At 40.0% G+C, this 19,947-nt stretch overlaps 1 protein-coding gene across 9 annotated transcripts in view; it reads right to left on the bottom strand.

The window, feature by feature from the left end:
- Positions 1-19,947, bottom strand: part of gbf1 (golgi brefeldin A resistant guanine nucleotide exchange factor 1) — a 267,167-nt gene that overhangs the window by 87,960 nt on the left and 159,260 nt on the right. For all 9 annotated transcript variants that reach the window (XM_048563288.2, XM_048563291.2, XM_048563287.2 and 6 more), the window contains exons 5-7: positions 9,641-9,759; positions 4,823-4,931; positions 2,179-2,239 (exon numbers count right to left, since the gene is read on the bottom strand). In XM_048563288.2, the coding sequence (XP_048419245.1) occupies positions 2,179-2,239; positions 4,823-4,931; positions 9,641-9,759 (289 nt within the window). The remainder of the gene's footprint in view (positions 1-2,178; positions 2,240-4,822; positions 4,932-9,640; positions 9,760-19,947) is intronic.

Raw genomic sequence — 19,947 nt, 5'->3', positions numbered from 1 at the left:
TGGAAAGGAGATTCCAGCTAGTTGTTAACACAGAAACAGGACATAAAAATATACTACATTCAAGCAGATGTAAAAACAAATGCAAACTATATTAAAAAAGGGTGTGAACAAAATTTTCACAATTAGTGGTCCACAGGCACCACTAATAACTTGGACATATCAAATGTCTAGGTCAGTTTTCCCAAATATTACTAGATTAATATTAGGATGGTTATAGAAGATTTATAAAGTGTAACTGTCGGATCCAACTAACTATTTGTGGATGGAAATGTTAGTGCAGTTATTTGAAACAATGACTGCAACTCTCCAACTTCTGGTCTAATTGTGAAGGTAAATTAGGATTAGGGGATGTGACTTGCTATCCCCAACACCAAGAATATTCACTGGATCACAGCTACCGTCAGTTTAAGAGCAGACTAGTTAGCCTCTTGGCCAACTGCAAACCTTGTCTGTAGAATCCTGCCTCACTAGAAGTCATCAGCAGAAGCCTGCAGCTTCTGTGTCCTGAAGACCATCGGTTGAAGCCAAGTCATCAGAGATCCAAATGCATGAAAATGAGACTTTTCCTTTTGATTGCTGCAGGGTAGGGGTTGCAAATAAATGGACTTAGGCATGGGCTTTCAATGGCATTGATGCCTGTCATCTATGCCCTGATTGGGGTTAATGCAGCATCCTCTCCCAACTCAGCCAGGACATCGCCCTGGCTTCAGGAAACCAGTTCTTTTCACACATTGGACTGGTAGTAAGTTGAGGCCATTAATTTCCATTTAAGGGCCTTAATTGGTGATAAGTAGAGAAACTCCCCAAAGCACATCCTCATCCAACTTGTAATTGCTGAAGTGGCAAGAACGGGATGATCACATCTTCAGGACAATCCTCTCAATTATTTACCTTTCCAATGCCTACACAAAGGGGATAAAATACACCCAACATATCCAAATCAATATTATACGTCCACCACTGGAAGGAAATATGATTAATCTTTTAAAACTACAATGAGGTCAGCAGCATAAGGATTTCACTTAATTATTACTGCATTCCAGTAGTAGCTCAAACAGATTCAATTGTAAAGATACCTTGCATACAAATTTATGATTTTTGAAAGGAGAAAATTATATCCCCAGAGAGAAGAAACACGTAGGGAACAGAAGGATAGCAATAGTATCATGGATAACCAATTATAATAAGCTAAATCTGAACCCCAAACAAAACTGAATGTCACTTTCAAATATATTACTTGTAATAAAACTAAATGTGCTTCATTTGAAATGACGTATCTGTTTGGGATAAAAACAAAAGGGTCAACTGAGCAGGAACCATATCAGATGACCTTGCCAGCGCAATACGAGCTAAACTACTTGCTCACAAACACATTCAGCCACACTCCAGTTGGCACTTCAGGTGTCCAATGCCGCACTATAATCATTCTATCAAAAATAACATAAAAAACCTAAAACTAGTGGCAGAGTGAACTCCAGCATTAGCTGCAGATAACTGACTTGCCACAGCTGACCCTGAAAATAAATGTTAAGTTGAGGGTTTTACAGTGTTTTGATGAATAAATCAGGCAGCTACTTTGAAAAGACAGAACATCCGTGCACATGTCCATTGCTGCCAGTTTATGCATACCTAACTAAGTCAGAGGAAAATTTGTCCATACACCATACTTGCTGGAATAGTTTGCTCAAGAATCAGATAGCCAAAAGATCTGGAGGTACGCTAACTGTAAGTCAACTCAACTTGTGAAACGGTACTGAAGAAATGGGATGCCGAGATATGAAGGTGGTGCAAATTATAAGGCAAGAAGACATAGATGACTAAACTTATTTTCTATTAAATAGAATAACTTTGAACGAGAGAACAAAAATATTTTACAAACTTACAAGTACATAAAGAAATATTTCCGAGGATTTCATGCACGATACAGCTGCAATCAAACTCAATATCAAATGACATACCTGTTTAAGAATTATGCTGGTTCAAAGGACAATTTAAAAAGCCTCTTTTGGTCCAGAAAAAACCTCTTACATTTGCACTGCTTAGAAACAAAACTGCAATGCCAGGGCTAAATAAGACAAGCCCACATTATTTTTTTATTAAGGTATCAAAGCACAAGAAGTTAGTAGCCCTTGGATCGCCCCAAGGGAGAGCTGTGACAGGTTAATCTCTATAGTCTACCTTGAGAACAGCAGCTGCACCATGTCTACCAGTGTGTGCTCAGCAGATTTCCTCAATAACTCTGCAGAGAGAAAAAACAAATAACACAGGTGTCATTATGCATTGCGATATTATCAAGAGGTTCCAACAAGTAGACCTCCCTCCTAGTTTTGTTTACCAAGGATTAAGCAGAGCTTATTAAACCATTTTAAATTAAACTCGATGCATTTGTCTGACACAAACATAAGGAAGATGGCACTAGAGCACTGCCAGCCATTGTGTGAGCAGCTGTCTGTTTATCCCTTCAGTGCACTAAATGCCCTTTCACTGCTTTTAAAGTAGAATACACATTTCTGATCACATATCTGCAAACAACACCTATACATCTCTAACAGCATGACATTTAGAAAACAGAATTGGGAGAAATACAGAGCCATTTAATACTTGATGCATACCTTGCTCAAAATGATTTCTCCAAGGTCTATCAGGACCCAAAGGGTTAAAGCATAAAGGCATGCTTCAGTCTGAATGGAAAACTTGCATGAAAGCAGTTATGCAAAAGTCTTTTGAGACTTGCATGGAATGCAACCAAACATTTCACACTACTATTAGCAATGCATCTTCCATGCGAAATAGTTATGATAAATACAACTACAGGTTAACTAAATATCAAGTAATAAATATTCATAACAGGATGCAACAGGAATTTGGTCCATAAAGTAGTAATTGAACAGGCATTTCCCCTTCTCAACTGTGTTCGACTATAAGCTAGTTATAGTGCCTTATGCTATGCCTATTATGGGCCCATGGTGAAATCAGACTGCACTGATGAGTTAAAACAACCTGAAAAAGAAATATTTTGCCATGGATTTTACAACATTTCTCCAGAACTTAATATTCTAGAATCAAGATGAGAGAGGATATCTTTCCTCAATGTTGTATTTTTTTTTAAATTTCCATCTTAGAAAAACTAAAATGGGTATTCAATTGTTGGGAGTATTCAAAATTGAGATCAACAGATTTTTGGGCACTAAGCATAACAAGTGACAAGAACAAGCAAAGATGATTGATGCAGAAAATCAGACAAGATCTTACTGAATGACACAGCAGACTTGGATCATCCTAGTTTTTTTGCTCCTCCATAACCCTTGTGTACTGATTGTGATGAAGCAATCAGAAAAGTGATAAAAGGCTACACATTTCTACAAAGAAAGAATGGAGTGCACTGAACATAAAGAAAAAGAGCAAGAGTCAAACTTAAGGCGCCCCTCACATCTCTGTAAGCTGAGTCAGAAAAGCTATGACAGGGCAATGGCTTACCATTGGCAAAAAGTTATGAAGATATAAAAATAAAAAGAATTTCTTAGTCATTTGTAGAATCAGCATCAAGAAATTAACAAATACCTGGTTGCAATTATAAGGTAATTTGTTAATTAAGTGTCTGAAAGACATCATAATAATTGTGTGAACCCAAGGTTATGGCTATGAAACACTAGCTATTCAAAATTTGCATGTAATTTTAGGTATCACTTTGTTTTACTGAGTTAATACAGAAATGCATCATACAAAACATGTTGAAAACACTCAGTTAGACCTAGAATAAATGGAACCAATTGTAGCACTTCAATCAAACTTCTCCAATTTTGTTGTAAAGGCTGCAGAGGATATTTCATGTCCCTTTCAGTGTTTTAAAGAAATGGGGAATACCTTTAAATCATGCTTTCTCCTTAAATTTACCCACCACTGCAATGGGGGTTCAAATCATGACAAACAACACGATATGTATTAACATACAAAATCTAAGCTGCAAGGCCAAAGTTAAAACAAAAAGTTACCATTGGGGGTATGAATTTCACTCATCTAAAGACAATCATGATTTATGTACAGACATCAAGTTGTAAACCTTTCACATTCAGCAATTGTTGAATACCTTGAACTTAACATGCTTAAGTGAAAAGCATAACCCAAATCAACTGTTACTAAATGCTAACATATAGGGGGTAAGCCGTTGAGGACTGAGATGAGGAAGAATTTCTTCACTCAAAGTTGTGAACTTGGAGAATTCTTTCCCCACAGGAAGCTGTTGAGGCCAATTCAATTAGAATATTCAACAGGGAGCTGGAAGTGCCCTTGCAGCTAAAGGGATCAGGGGGTATGGAGAGAATGCGGAAATGGAATACTGAGATTGCATGGTCAGCCATGATCATATTGAATAGTGGTGCCGGCTTGAAGGTCTGCATGGCCTACTCCGGCACCTATTTCCAATGCTTCTATGTCGTTATCATTCTTAATCATCTGCCTGTGTCATAAATAAGGCTGCAAGCAAAAAAACATAATCAAAGATCCCTCCATCCTCTTCCATTGGGCAGAAGATGCAGAAGTTTGAAAACACCAACAGATTAAAGAATAGCTTCTTCCCTGCTGTTATCAGAACATGGAGCAGACCGCTCCTGTATTGGAGTTGATCGTTCTCTGCACCTTCTCTGTAGCTGTAACACCATTGCATTACTTTGTTACCCTGATGTATTTATGTAAGGTATGATTTGTCTGAATAGCACGCAAAATAATACTTTGCACTATATCTCAGTACAAGACAACAAATAAAAAAAAATTCAAATCAAAGTGGCATGGACAGACCATGGTGGAACCAGTAAGAGAAACTTACCACTAAGTCTCATTTCAAAGCATATTCGAAAACATGACTGCATTATTTCACAGACTGACTCATTTGTTAGATGAGCACCAACGGGAGTGAGTAGTAACGTTCTTAAGACCTAAAAAACACAATTATTACAAAATCTTTATACTTTTGTCTACAGAACTATTCTTCTAAATTCATTTTGAAAAACCCAAAAACAAAGTTAACTTAATTAAAAGTATTGCACTATTTAACTTCAGGTAAGGCATTTCAAATTCTTGGAATAGTCTGATTTGCTAACTTTGCAGAGCTAATGATCTTCAAATGGTCACCGAAAAACTTACGTATAATGCACTCAGTATATTATATATTTTCAGGATCACCTCTGCATTTCCTGTCCACGTACAATTTGAACCATGACATCTAGATTGTATCTGGTCTAGTGAGCCAACGGCATCAAGGTTTGAAGACATTTATGAATGAATGCAAGACAGTATTTCAATAAATCCCTTGCTCAAAGATAAAGCACAAGCGCAAATATGTTCCAAAAAGCAACTGAATACACCAATATTTCAACTATTTGTATAATTCAAATAAAATCTTGCCCCTAATTAGAAGTTGAAACAGATTCCTGTGATAGGTTTTGAAGTTGAGATGCAGAACCACTGTCAAGCAGAAAAGTATGCAAGACTTTTAAAAAAATTCGGAATGGCAGAAAATGCAGTAGGGCAATTAACAAGTTAGTTTCTGTTGCCTTTTTAGGTCGCCACATATTATTCTCTCACTTGGACAATGCACAGGCAAATGTTCCCAATCTCAACGAGCCTTCAACAAGTCACAAACAACATACAAGAATAATCAAACTTGTTCTTTTCCCTGAACAGTCAGCTTTTTAAGGGACCACAACTGTACATTTCAACACTAACCAAAAAGGATCAAAGTTCTCTCTCTCTCTCGGCTGTTAAGCGCTAAAATTAAATAACTTGTCTGACAGTGTAAACCAATTACCAGCAGACATAAGGCGGCATTACAAAACATCCCTTAATTCCGCACTAATTGGAACCACAATCAAGTCTGATGGTTATCATGTTTGACAGGTTTTCTTAGGTTGGGTGAATGGAAATTGTAAATGGCAACTGGCATACAGAAAAGCACTTATTTCCTATGCTGTGCCCTGAACTCAAACCTCATGAAATTCCAAGTGAAATATGTTGTCCACTTTGATAATGTAAGTAAGGACAACATGCAATTCATTCCCTGTCCACCTATTTAGAAGTAGAGTCAAAGCCTTCATTGTATACAGGTGGTTAAGGTGGGCTACAGCTTGAGGAATTTTTGATGCAGTGATATCTTATATGGGCTGAAAGGTAAGTCAAAATGCAAAAGAAAAATTGTTCCCCTTTTCTCCATTTTGAGTAGAACAGTAAAAGATTCAACAATTTAAAGCATAAACAAGCCAAGTGCAAGAGTATATATTCAAAATTTCATCAAAGGTGGAAAAATTTCTTTTCTTCATAAATAAACTTACCATGCAACATATAAACTTAATTAAATTACTATCCCATCTCAAATATTGACAGTCCAGGCATGGTGTCAGTGTTTATCAATAGGTGATCTCGTTGCAAACCCATCAAATCAAACTCAAAATTAATTCAATAGATTTTCAAAATTTAAAACAAGAGCTATGAAATCCTAAATGACCTAAAAAACAAACCACTAAGCACACAGTACGACCTCACACTAAAGGTGATTTAGATTTTTCGAAAAGACGACTATAGTGAGTTTTGAGAAGATTTGTAGCTCAGGTTGAGGTTCTGGATGTGAGTTTGCTTGCTGAGCTGGAAGGTTAGTTTTCAGACGTTTCATCACCATTCTAGGTAACATCATCAGTGAGCCTCCGATGAAGCGCTGGTGTTATGTCCCACTTTCTATTTATCTGTTTAGGTTTCCTTGGGTTGGTGATGTCATTTCCTGTTCTTTTTCTCAGAGGATGGTAGATTGATTTGGAGCCAATGTGTTTGTTGATGGAGTTCCGGTTGGAATGCCATGCTTCCAGGAATTCTCGTGCGTGTCTCTGTTTGGCTTGTCCTAGGATGGATGTGTTGTCCCAATCAAAGTGGTGTCCTTCCTCATCTGTATGTAAGGACACTAGTGATAGTGGGTCATGTCGTTTTGTGGCTAGTTGATGTTCATGTATCCTGGTGGCTAGCTTTCTGCCTGTTTGTCCAATGTAGCGTTTGTCACAGTTCTTGCAAGGTATTTTGTAGATGACATTCGTTTTGCTTGTATATATATCTTATACAGACAAGCAAAACGAACGTCATCTACAAAATACCTTGCAAGAACTGTGACAAACACTACGTTGGACAAACAGACAGAAAGCTAGCCACCAGGATACATGAACATCAACTAGCCACAAAACGACATGACCCACTATCACTAGTATCCTTACATACAGATGAGGAAGGACACCACTTTGATTGGGACAACACATCCATCCTAGGACAAGCCAAACAAAGACACGCACGAGAATTCCTGGAAGCATGGCATTCCAACCGGAACTCCATCAACAAACACATTGGCTCCAAATCAATCTACCATCCTCTGAGAAAAAGAACAGGAAATGACATCACCAATGCAGGAAATGACATCACCAACCCAAGAAAACCTAAACAGATAAATAGAAAGTGGAACATAACACCAGCGCTTCATCGGAGGCTCACTGATGATGTTACCTAGAATGGTGATGAAACGTCTGAAAACTAACCTTCCAGCTCAGCGAGCAAACTCACATCCAGACAACTACAGTGCCATTCATCTGTAAAGCTGAATCTAACAACATGACATATAAGCTGTATTAATAGAATATGGAATTTCAATAATCTATCGATATTCTACAATAGAATCCCTACAGTGTGGAAATTGTTCCTTCAGCCTAACAAGTCCACACCAACCCTCGGAGCATCCCACCCTGACCCATCCCCCTATAACCCACCTAATCTACGCATCCCTGATCCCTATGGGCAGTTTAGCACAGCCTGGCCTGCACATCTTTGGGCTGAGAGAGGAAACCAGAGCACCCAGAGGAAACCCTCACATACTTGAAGAGAACGTGCCAACTCCGCACAGACAGTTGCCCGAGGGTGGAATCAAACCTGGGTTCCTGGTGCTGTGAGGCAGCAGTGCTAACCACTGGGCCACCATGCTGCCAAATGCACACAGTTGTAAGTGCTGCAAATATTTTATATTAAGCATTTTCTTCTGGTGGTAAATTCAAAAGATGTTTTCAAAAACTTACACTTGCACAATTATTCAACTTTTTAGGGCCGTTCTCCTTTTTGCCTTCTAAAAATCAGCCATAACACATTACACAACAGCTTCACAAGGCCTGATATAGTTCCAGGTGCTGCACTGGGCTATGGAAGCCAAATCATTGAGTGCATTTGGATAGAGATACTTAAGATTGTAACGACTAAAGTTTGTAATGAAAACAAATTGTTGAAAAAGCTCAACATGTCTGGCAGCATCTGTAAAGAAAAATCAAAGTTAACATTTCAGGTTGAGTGACCCACTCAACTGAGGAAGAGTCATTTGACCCGAAATGTCAATTTTGAATTCTGCTGCCAGATCTTCTCAGCTGTTCAAGTAATTTGTTTTTTTTCTTTTCTGATTTACAGCATCCATAATTCTTTCAGTTTTTATAGATAGGTTCATGATTGATAAGGGTTACAGGGAGAAGGCAGAAGAATGGAGTTAAGAAATATATCAGCTATGATCAAATGGCCTAATTCTGTTCTTATGTTAATCAAGAGGAATCCAAGCTAATACCCCTTCTTGATAGAAACAGGCAGAGTAGCTCCACATTTCCTTGCAATAGTAACTATAAATTTCAAATATTTCAACAGAGCTTGCTTACTTTTCAGGTATGGAGTGAAGAAAATGAAAGACACTGTAAAAATATTTCATGTACTACATCTTCTCTCCTTTAACAGTAAAGATTTTGACTTGCTTTTCACTACTGGCAAAGAGAGTCACTTTCACCCTTCAACAAACATATTACTTGAGCTTTTAAGGAAAATTTAAAGGGTACCACCACACCTTAATACCTGGCTCAATGAGTGGCTACATTTTTGCAATGGTGTTTAACACTACAGTATACATCAGAGTGAGAACTTAATTATGAGTTTGCAAGCCTCAACCAGGGCAATTTACCCAGGCGCTAGAAAGAAGGGTCGAGGCCCAAAACATCAGCATTCCTGCTCAGCCTGCTGTATTCAGCCAGCTCCACACCCTGTTATCTCACTAGAAAGAACCTGTTGTCATTAAGCTAGGAGCAGAGGGAGATAGCAAAATCAGATGGGATTTCCCCAGTTTGAGTCTTGAGTAACCGCTACCTGAAAGAATGCGTTAGCTTCAGTTGAGGATAAGCTGAGTCTTTGTTACGAGATCAAACTGCCTGCCAGTGCTCATTTCAGAGGAAGGATGACAAACAAAGTGTCTATGGAGGCTTGGTTTTGAGTATACCCATGTAAGTAAACTACAGCATAAGCCACCACAATCAGTCAAGCAGGAACAAATAGTGCCCAAAAAAAGGCAATTGCAGAATCAACTAAGAACAAGAAAAACAATTAATTAGAACAATGCAGAGTACTATTTAATCCGTTTGTTCACAACAGAGACAAAAGGAGAAATCCTAAAGCCAAAACATTGTATTCCCAAATGGATTTCAATGAAACTGAATACATCATTACTCTAATTAATAGTCAAGTAACCAGATTTCCTTTTAATACCAATGGCTAATTGGCTCAGCTGTTTTCGTTAGTATTTACCAGCAGATTGCATTACCTGCAAAATTTTCATCAGAACAACTTCATCACTTGCTGGGTCCGTGCCAACAAAACGTGCATGCGTGACAGCATCAGCCATGTTTTCAATTCCCTCTGCTGCACCTTCATGACTGGCATCTGCAAAAAAAAATCATAAAAATCCTTTGCGGTAGTAAATGAATACAATGATCTATTAGTCAGCCCAAAATCCTTGACAAAAATAAGCTGCTTCTCTGACTAAACTTATTAATGGAACCTAAAACATGCTTGGCTATGAAAGAGCAAGAGACTTTTTTCTAATAATCAATAAAGCTTCAGCATATTAATTAAATATTGAATTAACTCAAACAACATAACTAAAATTGAAAGCAAAGTACTGTTGATGCTGGAGAAACTCTGCAGGTCTGGCAACATTGGTAGGGAAAGATACAAAGCTAACATTTTGAGTTCAATGACTCTAATCTGGTAATGTTCCGAAGAATAGTTCAGAAGAGTAGTCCTATTTGGACTCGCTCCATAGATACTGCCAGACCTGCGAAGTTTCTCCACCACTTTCTGAAGTACAAAGGATCTGGGAGCGTTGGTCCAGGATTCTCTAAAGGTTAACTTGCAGGTAGAGTCCGTGATTAAGAAAGCAAATGTAATGTTGTCGTTTATTTCAAGAGGGTTGGAATATAAAAGCAGTGATGTGCTTCTGAGATTTTTTAAGGTCTAGTTAGGCCCCATTTAGAATAGTGTGTCCAATTTTGGGTCCCACACCTCAGGAAGGACATATCTCAGCTGGAGCGTGTCCAGCAGAGATTCGCACGGATGATCCCTGGTATGGTAGGTTAACGTACAATGAACGGCTAAGGAACCTGGGATTGCATTAATTAGGAGTTTAGAAGGTTGAGGGGAGATCTAATAGAAACTGACAAGATAACGTATGGCTTAGAAAGGGTGGACACTGGGAAGTTGTTTCCATTAGGCGGGGAGACTAGGACCAGTGGGCACAGCCTAAGAATTAGAGGGGGTAAATTTAAAATGGAAATGAGATGACATTTCTTCAACCAGAGAGTGGTGGGCCTGTGGAATTCATTGCCATGGAGCGCAGTGGAGGCCGGGACGTTAAATGTCTTCAAGGCAGAGATTGATAAATTCTTGATCTCACAAGGAATCAAGGGCTATGGGGAGAGTGCGGGGAAGTGGAGTTGAAATGCCCATCAGCCATGATTAAATGGTGGAGTGGACTTGAAGGGCCAAATGGCCTTACTTCCACTCCTATGTCTTATGGTCTTAATGGTCTTATTTCAAATGAAAACTGAACCTAGTGTGTGGCCATGTCACTGACTGGATCATTGACTTTATCAATTAAACTTTAGCCTCTGTAAGAAACAGAAACCTTCAACTGTGGTAAAACAAACTAATGCAGATCCTTGGGTCTGACATAAGCGGGGCAGCTTTGCACAGTACTGCCCTTTCTAAGGCATCATAATTATATGCTCACCTGTCCACTCAGTACATGGTTTCTCAAGAATCTTTTGACAAACCTCATTTGTTGTGTGTAAGAAGGATAAGGCTAACCCAAGCTGCTGCCTTGCGTCTCCAGCAATCATGGCAGCAGCAATAAACGGCTGTAGATTCTTCAGATATAGAGGTAAGAGACACAATAGGCAACATTGACAGTTGAGAGGTGGGAAAGAGATGATGCTTTTGAATTATACAGGAATAGGCAACCACATAAATCAGTGCTACTTCTAAAGCATGTACTATTAGCATTCTGAAATGCAAGACCATTTACTGAAAAATGCAGAAACACTGCAGTAAAAGGTTGCAACTTCAAAATTCAGAAATTTACAAGAGGCTACAAATTGCGACCATTCTGACTTATACATCCCCTCTATTTATAATCAGTATAATTTTTAACAATGCTGCCATCAATGAAGATGGAGTTTTCTGATTGGGGGAAAGGAATGACAGAGTTAGCTACCAGCTAGATTCAGGTTAACTAGAAGAGATCTAGAATACTTTATTATGAGCATTCTCAGTTAGCCTAGTTTGAAACTGTAGCAATGCCTACTCAAGCAGAAAGGCAATATTCTGCTAATAGAGGATGTTTATAATAAAATCTTCCAGTTTTACTTCCAGTCAACCTGAAAATAACTGACAGTAACTTCATCCTCATTAATGGCAATAACATTAATGAATCAAGTAGCTGAGAGATCCTTAGGCAGTAATTCAATCTAGGGGTCCTGTTCTTTTCAGGCTGGTAATAAGGTTTAGGACAGTAATTTTATTTGTTATTACATTATACATTCAGATAACTCTTAACATGGAACTCCATTACAAGCAAAACTTTAATCTTTTTGAGAGAGAGTAGAAACTGCCGATGCTGGAGTCTTCTGAGATTTCAAGGTATAGAGCTGGATGAGCATAACAGGCCAGGTAGCATCAGAGGAGCAGGAAAGCTGGCGTTTCAGGTTGAGACATTTTTGAAGAAGGGTCCAGACCCAAAACATCTGCTTTCCTGCTCCTCTGATGCTGACTGGCCTGTTGTGTTCATCCAGCTCTACACCTTATTAATCTTTTTGACTCTGGATTTCTTCGTAATGACAATATCCTAACAGAAAAAAAAATGAATCAAGACACCAAAGAGTTGCTTATAAATCGGACACTCAGAATACAGCTGGTGGAGGAAACTTGGTTCAAAGCAGTACCAAACAAGCTAACATTTACCCATTTCTAGAGGATGCTATTAGTGACTTCTTTTAGCGCACCTGACTGTATTGTTCAGAGAAAAAAAATCAGCACTGATCACCAATTAAAAGATCCAGTAATCTTAGTTATTGCTTGAAATACTTTTTCTAACAAAACAAAAAACGATTGAGTCCAAACCAAATATAAATCTTGACAAACTAAACGTTTTAAAAACGTTTGCAGTTTTCAGTTCAAAGATCACTTCCATGAGAGTAAAATGATAGTTACTTGGTGTGGACTGACATACTAATGAATGTGTCAACATTTATAAAGTTGTGTCTAACATCACCAAACATCTACATTATTGAAAACAAAGTTTCTGGAAAAGCTCAGTGGGTCTGGCAGCATCTGTAGACCCAAAACGTTAACCATGTTTTCTCCTCCACAGATGTTGCCAGATCTGCTGAGCTTTTCCAGCAACTTTGTTTTTGTTCCTGATTTACAGCATTCGCAGTTCTTTTAGTTTTTATCCACATTATCGAAGCCATCTTTTGATGGAATAATTTGAATGGTTATTTAATTTGCATCGTATGTTCTCAGCAGTCAGCACAGTATTCCACCGCTAGCCCATAAATCAGTAATAATGCTCATCTCCTGAAAATTACTTATTGTGCAAAAATGCAATCTTTTAGAGATGGGCATTGCACTGATGGGGTGGGGGGGGGTGGAAGAAACTTAGTGACTCATGCAAGGTTAAACAAACTGTATTTTCATTTTGACCTAAATAAATGTTGCTAAAGTTACAAATTTAATCTCATACTTATCACAGACATTGTTTATTCTCCTCTGGTTATTATAATAATCCAAGGCAGTCAGCTTCCAACTATTTTCTTCCTATGTTGGATTGAACCATTTGTCAAAAACATGTGTGCTGAGTTTGTTAGCAGCAAGTTGGAGTAGGGTAGGCGATTGCCAATTAATCCAAAAACCCAGGTTCTGGGGACCTGGGCTCAAATCCCACCACAGCAGATGGAGTTTGAATTCAATAATTAAAATAAAAGTCTAGAACTAAGAATCTACTGATCACCATGAAATCATTATCGATTCTCGGAAAAACCCATCTAGTTCATGAATGTCCTTCAGGGAAGGAAATCTGCCACCCTCACCTGGTCTGGCCTATATGTGACTCCAGATGCACAGCAATGTGCTTGACTCTCAACTGCCCTTTGAAATGACCTTGCAAGCCACTCAGTTATACTAATCGCTACAAAGTCTAAAAGAAATGGAATCAGATGGATCACCTGACATCAACCAAGGAACCAGAAGAGACAGCAGAAACAGCCCTGCTGACCCTGCAAAGTCCTCCTCATTAACATCCGGGGGGTTAGTGCCAAAATTGGGAGAGCTGTCTCAGACTAGTTAAGCAACAGCCTGACAGTGTCTGAAAGGTATGATTCTGAGAGTATGACCATGCCCCAGACACCACCATCACCATCCCTCGGTGTGTCATGTCCCACCGGCAGGACAGACCTAGCAGAGGTGGCAGCACAGTGGTATACAGTTGGGAGGGTGTTGCTCTACATGTCCTGAACATTGACTCCAGTCCCCATGAAGTCTCATGGCTTCAGGTTAAATATGACATCCAGCTGATGACCACACCATCTCCCTCAGCTGATGAATCAATACTCCTGCATGTTGAGCAACACCGAGGACGGCAAGGGCACAAAATATACTCTCAGAGTCCCTACAGTGTGGAAACTGGCCCGATGGCCCAACAAGTCCACACTGACTCTTGGAACAGTCCACCCAGACCCATACTCCTGTAACCCACCTAATCTACACATCCCTGAACACTACAGGCAATTTAGCATGGACAATCCACCCAGCCTGCACATGTTTGGACTGTGGGAGGAAACCCACACAGACACGAAGAGAATGTGCAAACTCCACACAAACAATCGCCCGAGGCTAGAATCAAACCTGGGCCCCTGGTACTGTGAGGCAGCAGTGCTAACCACTCAGCCACCGTGCTGCCCGTACTCTAGATACTGGATTTCAATGTACAACAGCAAGACTAGCTCAGCAGCAGTACTACTGTTCGAGCTGGTCGAGTCCTAAAGAACACAGCTGCCAGACTGGGTCTATGGTAGGTGGTGAGAGAATCAAGAGGGAAAAACATACTTGACCTCATCCCAACCAATCTGCCAGTTGCAGTTGCAATCCATCCATGACAGTATCAGTAAGAGTGACATTGTACTGTCCTGGTGGAGACGAAGTTCAGCTTTCACATTGAAAATAACTTCTATCGTGTTGTGTGGCACTATCACCTTGCTAAATGGCACAGACTTCACACAGCTCTAGCAACTCAAGACTGGGCATCCACGAGGGGCCATCAACAGCCGAAGAACTGTACTCCAGCACAATCTGTAATCCCACAAGCCTGGCATATCCCCCACTCAACTATCTCCATCAAGCCAGGGGATCAACCCTGGTTCAATGAAGAGCGCAGAAGGGCATGCCAGGAGCAGCACCAGGCATATCTGAAGATGATGCATCAACCTGGTGAAGCCACAAAACAGGACTACTTGCATGCCAAACAGCAAAAGCAGCAAGTGATAGACAGAGCTAAGCAAACCCACAACCAGATCAGATCTAAGCTCTGCAGTCCTGCCACATCCAGTCATGGTCAATTAAACAACTCACTGGAGGAGAAGGGTCCACAAATATCACCTTCCTCAATAATGGAAGAGCCCAGTACATCAGTGCAAAAGACAACGCTGAAGCATTCACAGCAATCTTCAGTCAGAATTGCCGAGTGGATGATCCATTTCAGCTTCCTCGAGGTCCACAGCATTACAGATACCAGTTTTTAGCCAATTTGATTCACTCCACATGACATTGAGGAAAGGTTGAAAATGCTTGATACTTCAAAGGCTATGGGCCCTGACAACATTCAGGCAACAGTACTGAAGACTTGTGCTCCAGAACTTGCCGCTCCCCTAGCTGAGCTGTTCCAGTACAGTTACAACACTGGTATCTATGTGACAATGTGGAAAATTGGACAAGTATATCCTGTACACAAAAAGCAGGACAAAATCCAACCCGGCCAATTACCGGCCCATCAGTCTACTCTCAATCATCAGTAAAGTGATGGCAGGTGTCATCAATAGTGCAATTAAACAGCAGCTGCTCAGCAACACCCAGTTTGGGCTCTGCCAGGGCCATTCAACTCCTGACCTCATTACAGCCTTGGTTCAAATATAGCCAAGAGAGCTGAATTCCAGGGGTGAGGTGAGGGTGACAGCCTTGATATAAAGGCTGCATTTAATCAAGGGTGGCATCAAGGAGCCCGAGCAAAACTAAACTCAATGAGTATCAGGTAAACTCTCTGGTGGTTAGAGTCATACCTGACAGAGAGGAAGATGGTCATGGTTGTTGTAGGTCAATCATCTCAACTCCAGGACATCTCTGCAGGAGTTCCTCAGGGTAATGTCCTCAGCCCAACCATCTTCAGCTGCTTCAATGACCTGCCCTCCACCACAAGCTGATGTTCGCCAATGATTGCACAACGTTCAGCACCATTTGTGATTCCTCTGATACTGAAGCAGTCCATATTCACATGCAACAAGATCTGGACAATATCCAGACCGTGGGTAGACAAGTGGTAAGTGATATTTGCACCACACAAAATCACAGGCCATGGCCATCACCAATCTAACCACCATCCCTCGACATTCAAAAGTGTTACCATCACTGACTATCCCACTATCGACATCATTGACCAGAAACTCATCTGGACTCACGAGATAAACAGTGGCTACAAGACAGGCCAGAAGCTAAGAATACTGCAATGAGTAACTCACCTCCTGACTCCTCAAAGCCCTGTCCACCATTTACAAGGCACAAGTTAGGAGTCTGATGGAATACTCCCCACTTACCCGGATGACTGTAGCCGCAACAACACTCAAGAAGCTTGACACCATCAAAGACAAAGCAGCCCACTTGATTGGTAGGACATCGACGAGCATGAATTCCCTCCACAACCAATGCTCAGCAGCAGCAATATGTACTACCTACAAGACACACTGCAGAAATTCACCAAAGATCCTCAGGGAGCACCTTCCAAATCCATAACCACTTCCATCTAGAAGGACAAGGGCAACAGACATATGGGAACTCCATCACCTTCAAGTTCCCCTACAAGCCACTCACCATCCTGACTTGGAAATATACTGCCATTGCTTCACAGTCGCTGGATCAAAATTATGGAATTCCCTCCCTCATGGTATTCTGGGTCAACCTACAGCAGGTAGACTGCAGCGGTTCAAGAAGGCAGCTCACCATCACCTTCTCAAGGGCAACTAGGGATGGGCAAGAAATGCTGGCCAGCCTGCAATGCCCACATCCCACAAATGAATAGAGAAAAAAAAAAGAGAACTGCCTACTCTGAAAAAGGCAATTATAAACGTAGAAGAATGAGAATACAACTAACATCTGTTTAGGTGCAGCTAAATCATCAAAAGATGATGAAAATTCTGAAATCAATAGAAATAAAATTCACATCAACAATAAATCTTAACCAGACTACTTGATGGGTCACCAATTTCTTTCTCCAACATCACATGCTGCATTCTGGTTTTGGACAGAAAATTAAACACAGGAAGAAAGTTTAAAAAAACTTGTGTAACTGTTTGAAAAGCAGGGAGCTCTTTGATGCCCTGCTTCAGTCACTAGACAAGACATTTCTAGTGCAGAATACAATCTTGGCTAACAATAAAACAAATACACTACAATAAAAAATAATTATTCAGAGCCTGATGCACTTCAATGTTTGCCTAAAAACAATATGATTTATAAATGCGAGATAGCAAGAACTGCATATGCTGGAGTCAGAGAGAACAAAGTGTAGAGCTGGAGGCCTGGTATGTTGTGTTATGATTTGTAAATGCAGCATCTATTTAAACAAACCAGGTCACTGAGCTGTTTATCTTCATGTTTATGTAGGTGGAAGCACAAATTTGAAGCAGAGGGGAAGTAATATTAATGGAGCAAGGTGTGTTATAATGGCTTCATACTTACTAGCTTCTGTTGATCTGAGCTTGAAGGATTGTGGATGCCATCGTTCCAACTTTTTTTTTGAAACAACAAACGTTTCTTGGAAACACAGTTCCAGATAATTGCTGGTTTTGGTTGAACCCATTTATAGAGTAGGAGTCAAACAGACCCTTCGGTCCAACCAGTCCACATTGATTATGTTCCCAAACTACACTAGCCCCACCTGCCTGCATTTGGCCCATATCGCTCCAAACCTTTCCTTTCCACATACGTATCCAAATGACTTTTAAACATTGTGAATGTACCTATACCCACCACTTCCTCTGACAGTTCATTCCACACACACTAACCACACTGTGCAAAAAAAGCTTGCCCCCATGTCGATTTTCAATCCTTCTCCTCTCACCTTAAAAATGTGCCCCAAGTTTTAATTTTTCCCATCTTTGAAGAAAAGACCTTTGCTATTCATCATATCTCTGCCCCTCATGATTTCATAAACGTCTTCAAGGTCATCCCTCAACCTCCTATGCTCCAGACTATTTTTATAACTCAACCCCTCTATTCCCGTCAACTTCTTGGTAAATCTTTACCGAACCCTCTCCAGTTTAACAATATCCCATTTGTAACAGGACATCCAGAACTACACGCACTACTCCCGAAGGGACTTAATCAACATCCTGTACAACCCAAACATGACACCCCAACTCCCACAGTCACCGGTCTCAGCAGTGAAAGCAAGTGTGCTAAATACCTTAACCACCCCGTCTGTGATGTAAATTTCAAATGTACTTGAACCCCTCGGTGTCTCTGCTCTACAACACTAATCAGGGTCCTAACATTAACTGTATAAGTACTGCCCTTGCTTATTTTACTAAAATGCAATACCTCACATTTATTCACATTTAAACTCCCGTCTGCCACTTCTTATCCCATTGAACCAACTGATCAAGATCTATTTGTAATCTTGGATAACTTTGTTCACTGTTCACTACCCTACCAATTTTGGTGACATCCGCAAACTTACAAGACATGCTACCTATATCCTCATCCAAATAATTTACCTAAATGATAAACCAAAGTGGACCCATAACCAATTCACGTGGGACTCTGCTGGTCATCGGCCTCCAGTCTGAAAAATAATGCTACATCACTACCCTTGGTCTCCTATCGCAAAGCCAATTTTGTATCCAAATAGCAAGCTCACCCAGAATCCCACATGATCTAACTTTACTAATTAGTCTACCATGCGAAACCTTATCAAAGGCATTACTAAAATCCAAAGAACTAACATCTATAGTTCTGCCCTTTATAACCACAGGTGAAGTGCCAGAGAACTGGAAGATGGTTAATGTTGTGCCTTTATTTGAGAAAGGTTGTAAGGAGAAGCCTGGGAACTACAGACCTGTGAGTCTGATATCAGTGATGGGTCGTTTGTGGGACAGGATCCTGAAAAATAGGATTTACATGCATTTGGACAGGCAAGGAATGATTAGGGATAGTCAGCACAATTTTGTGAGGGAAATCATGTCTCTGATTGAGTGTTTTTGAGGAAGTAACCAAAAAAATTGACTTCGAGGTAAGTACTTGCTTGTTCTTCTCTTTGAACAGGACAGTCACAAAACAGGGTTTTGCAGGCTTGGAGACTGTTTTGAAAGCCTGGGGAAAGCCTGCAACAACAAAAGTTGCTCACTTTTGTCTCCTGTTCCTGAAGCACCTGCATTGTGAATCCAGTTCGAAATCTGACTGTCATCTTGAAGAATGGCAAGGTAATTTCTCAATACTCAAGATTACTTCCCAATTTTTATTTCCTGAGCAAGCTGCATCTGCCAAGATACCTGAGACAACTGCCCATGTTTGGTACAACCAACTCCGTATGGTAGGACCTGGGCTGACAGCCATCTTAACATCTCATATTTTATCTTTAGCCTTCAACAGCTAAGACATATACGTCAATATTTTCCATCCAAAGTGATTCTTTGCAGAGAAAATTCCATATTTCTTTCTTTATCCTGGTATGCAGGCATATATGCGCACGTGCAATTCTTCGGTAATTTAGAGATAGCCTTGTGTATTTTCATATTATGAATAAAGTGTTACCATTTTTGCAACTTAAAATATAATCAATAATTCTGTTTTTAATCAATGAAATCTGATTGGTAGATCCCTTTGTTTTAAATGTGATATAAAGAAAGCACACAATCGGTCTCAATGGGAACTGGGTAAAACAACTACATTTATGTTGTAACTGAAGAAATCATGGACTAGAGAAAGTCAGTACACTCCTCCCATCCCAGTGTAAGCAACAGTCAAACTTCAGTTCTGCGTTTCTATACAACGACAGCAACATCTGCTTTGATAGATCCTTTAACAATATCAAAAGTTATTTCGCAGAAGCATCAAACAGAACTTTACATCAAGCTATCATAAATATGAGCTTAATATGCTTTATATGAGGGAGGCTATTAAGAACATCTTAGACTTAAGGTTTGATGCTGATAGGTTTCAGGAGAGAATTTCTGAATTTAGGGCATAACAACTGCAAGTACAACGACAGTGATGGAGAAACGAAAATAAAAGATATGTAAGAGACCAAAA

This window comes from Stegostoma tigrinum, chromosome 37 (genome assembly GCF_030684315.1).
Source record: "Stegostoma tigrinum isolate sSteTig4 chromosome 37, sSteTig4.hap1, whole genome shotgun sequence".
Classification (NCBI taxonomy): Eukaryota; Metazoa; Chordata; class Chondrichthyes; order Orectolobiformes; family Stegostomatidae; genus Stegostoma; species Stegostoma tigrinum.
This window is presented reverse-complemented; position numbering and strand designations above follow the sequence as displayed.